At 40.2% G+C, this 3,123-nt stretch overlaps 1 protein-coding gene across 1 annotated transcript in view; it reads right to left on the reverse strand.

Moving 5' to 3' along the window:
• Window positions 1-1,541: 1,541 nt before the first annotated feature.
• LOC102298218 (zinc finger protein 853) overlaps window positions 1,542-3,123 on the reverse strand; it is a gene marked incomplete at its 3' end in the record, with an annotated part of 22,946 nt that continues 21,364 nt past the window's right edge. Inside the window, 2 exon segments of the mRNA XM_042216018.1 lie at window positions 1,542-1,896; window positions 2,488-2,895. Coding sequence (XP_042071952.1) covers window positions 1,542-1,896; window positions 2,488-2,895 — 763 coding nt within the window.

Genomic DNA, 3,123 nt, shown 5'->3' on the forward strand with positions numbered 1-3,123 from the left:
TCTAACACAATCTGGATTTTACATCACTAAGGAAAGACTACTGAAAGAAATAAAGTAAGGACAGGTGGGCTTTAATATAATCATAGATTGAATTTATTTAATGCAGGCAGAAGGCTAACAGCAATAATATATAAAAATCTATTCAACAGTTATAAAGGATACAATTTAAGTAAACTTATCTTCACTTATCCCTGTTCCAGCTTATTCTACTCTGCTTAAAACCCTCTTTGACCTTTTAAAGCGATGCTGAATGAAAGATGAGCTCAAACCAGCCTTCCTCAGCTCTGGCAGGTCCCCATGACACAGGAAAAACATCTTTGCCTCACACTGTGCTCTCAATCAGAGAAACATATGTGCAGCTATAGGAACGAGGTCTTTGCTGAAGGCTGGAGGAGTCCAAGGGAAACAATCATCCCCTTGAAACTTTCTACTTTATTATTGTCATTAGTTACTGATATGCAGATAAAACACAACAAAACAAAGTCAGTCTAAATGAACTAAATAACCAAAGATATTATGAACCAAATAAACTGAATAGCTTGATTTATAAAAAACAAAATAAATAAAAAACGTCAACATTTTCTATTTATTAAAAAACAAATACCTCGAATGCAGTTTTACATCACAAGACACCAACCAGCAACAGTCATTGGTTATCCACTAATAGACAGCAAATACAAAACTTAATATACAAATTGAGTTTCAATCCCCCTCTAAATAAAGACTGTATATCAATAAATATAACCAAAACTAAAATTCATTTTTTAAGAGTCACCATATTTTCACTGAAGAATTAGATGAGAACAGATTAGATGAAACTCTGCTTTATACATAATAATCATGCAATAAATGATGTTTGTCGGAACACAGTCTAAAGATATTTGAACTCTGAAAGCTCTCCTGTGAACACGTATAAGTCCGCCAATCTTCTTTCACGCTTGGCTTCTCTCCACATGTTTCAAGACTACAATTTCTGAAAATGATACGCTTGATACAACGGTGTGAGTTCTTCTATGTCCAAACAGACACTTCTGTATGTGAACGTTCTTCCGCATTTTGTACAACATTATGGTTTCTCACCTGTGTGAGTTTTCATGTGACGCCACAAATGACTGTTATATGTGAACATTTTCCCGCATGTTTTGCAATGATACGGTTTCTCACCAGTGTGCGTTCTTATGTGCCCGAACAGCTGACTTCTGTATGTGAACATTTTCCCGCATGTTTTGCAACAATATGGTTTCTCACCTGTGTGTGTTCTTATGTGCACTGATAAATGACTGCTACATGTGAATATTTTCCTGCACGTTTTACAATGATACGGCTTTTCACCTGTGTGCGTTCTCATGTGTATAGTCAAACTACCCCTCTGTGTGAAACTTTTCCCACATGTTTTACAAGAATATGGTTTCTCACCTGTATGGGTAGTCTTATGGCTTTTAAGAGATGATGACACATAAAAACCTTTCCCACATGTTTCACAAGAATACGGCTTCTCACCTGTGTGGATTCTGTGATGTTGATTCATGTTGTACTTATTCTTAAAGGATTTTCCACAAAAATCACACGTTAAGGACTTTTTACCCGTGTCAGAGTTACACCGACTCTCTGAGTTACTATTTGTCCCTGAATCTAAATTCCAGCTTCCTTCATGATTTTGGCTCTCATTTATAGGACAGTTGTGATAAAGAAGCTGGTCAGTGTTTGCTTCTGGGTCATTGTGGTCTTCTTCCTCAGCAGCAGTCACCACAAAGGTATCAGTCTCCCCCTTCAGTCCAAGCTGCTCTCCCTCTGGTTCTGGTTCCTCCTGGTCCACACTGTAGCTCCTTTTCTGCTTCCAGAGCTTCTGTTCAGGGAGAACCTCCTCCTCCTCACAGACAGGCTGCTGTGGGACGTCTGGAAAGACAAAAGGACACGAGAAAATGAAAAGTGATGTGATAATAGAAAAACATGCCTGAGAAAATACATTGTCAAAATAAGACTTTTACAGAGAAAATAAGTGTCATCCACAAAGGCTGCCACTCCAGAAATCAACAGAGGAAGAGAGAGGTTAAACGGCAAGGTAGAAAAGCTGCAGGCAGTGAACATGTACTGAATGAATAAATGATCAGTATGACACGACAAACCAACTTTCTAACAGTAACAACAACATTAACAAAGATTACCTTCTGATGCATCATCTGACTGTTTGTGATCATGCTCAGACTGAAAACGAAGCCATTTCCAGGCTCAAGGTGATATTGTACGGTGGATTAAATCTGCATGTACTTTTCCGCATTTATAATTCCTTCAGTTTTAATATGAGCTCCAACACTGGCTGAAATGCAGCGCAAACCATGACAGCACCTCCACCGTGTTCAACAGAAGGCTGCAGACGCCGACTGTTAGACCTCTCTCCTGACCTCCTTCAAACATGTTGATCATGATTCAGATTCATAACTTACATGAGTCCCATTCATGTGTGACTTCATTCAGACTTTTACATACCTGTAATGTGAAGCTGTATTTCGGGTTTCCAGCTGACATCCATGAGTCTGTGCTGATGGTCGTTCTCTTCCTCGTACTGGATAGAATTATTAATAACTTCAAATATTTCTTTAGATTTGGACTGAAGAAACGCAAAAATATCAGAGCTGTGAGAGGGGAGCTGGTCAGTGTTTGCTTCTGGTTCACTGTGCTCTCCTTCCTCAGCAGCAGTCACCATGAAGGTATCAGTCTCCTCCTTCAGTCCCAGCTGCTCTCCCTCCTGACTGCTGCACAGTTTCTCCTGTTCCTCTTTAATCTGTGGAGCTTCTGGTTCCTCCTGCTCCACACTGGAGCTCCTCTCCTGGTTCCAGAGCTGCTGCTCAGGGAGAACCTCCTCCTCCTCCTTACAGACGTGCTGCTGTGGGTCGTCTGGAGGAAAAAAAAGGACACAAGAAGAAGAAACGTGATGATGTTAGACGTTGGACTCATTTTTTAAAATCAGCTTCGCTCCTCAGAATCTCAAGAGGTTGTGAGCAGAGCCGATTATGCCCAGAGTTACATAAAAGTAATGGCTGACTTTTGTATTTGTGCATTCACGACTGCTGAATTATTGCAGATGAGGCGGGTCCATAGTGGAAGTTAATGTCAGCTGCTCTG

This window comes from Haplochromis burtoni, unplaced genomic scaffold (genome assembly GCF_018398535.1).
Source record: "Haplochromis burtoni strain Fernald_Lab_line unplaced genomic scaffold, NCSU_Asbu1 Contig_899, whole genome shotgun sequence".
NCBI classification, from domain to species: domain Eukaryota; kingdom Metazoa; phylum Chordata; class Actinopteri; order Cichliformes; family Cichlidae; genus Haplochromis; species Haplochromis burtoni.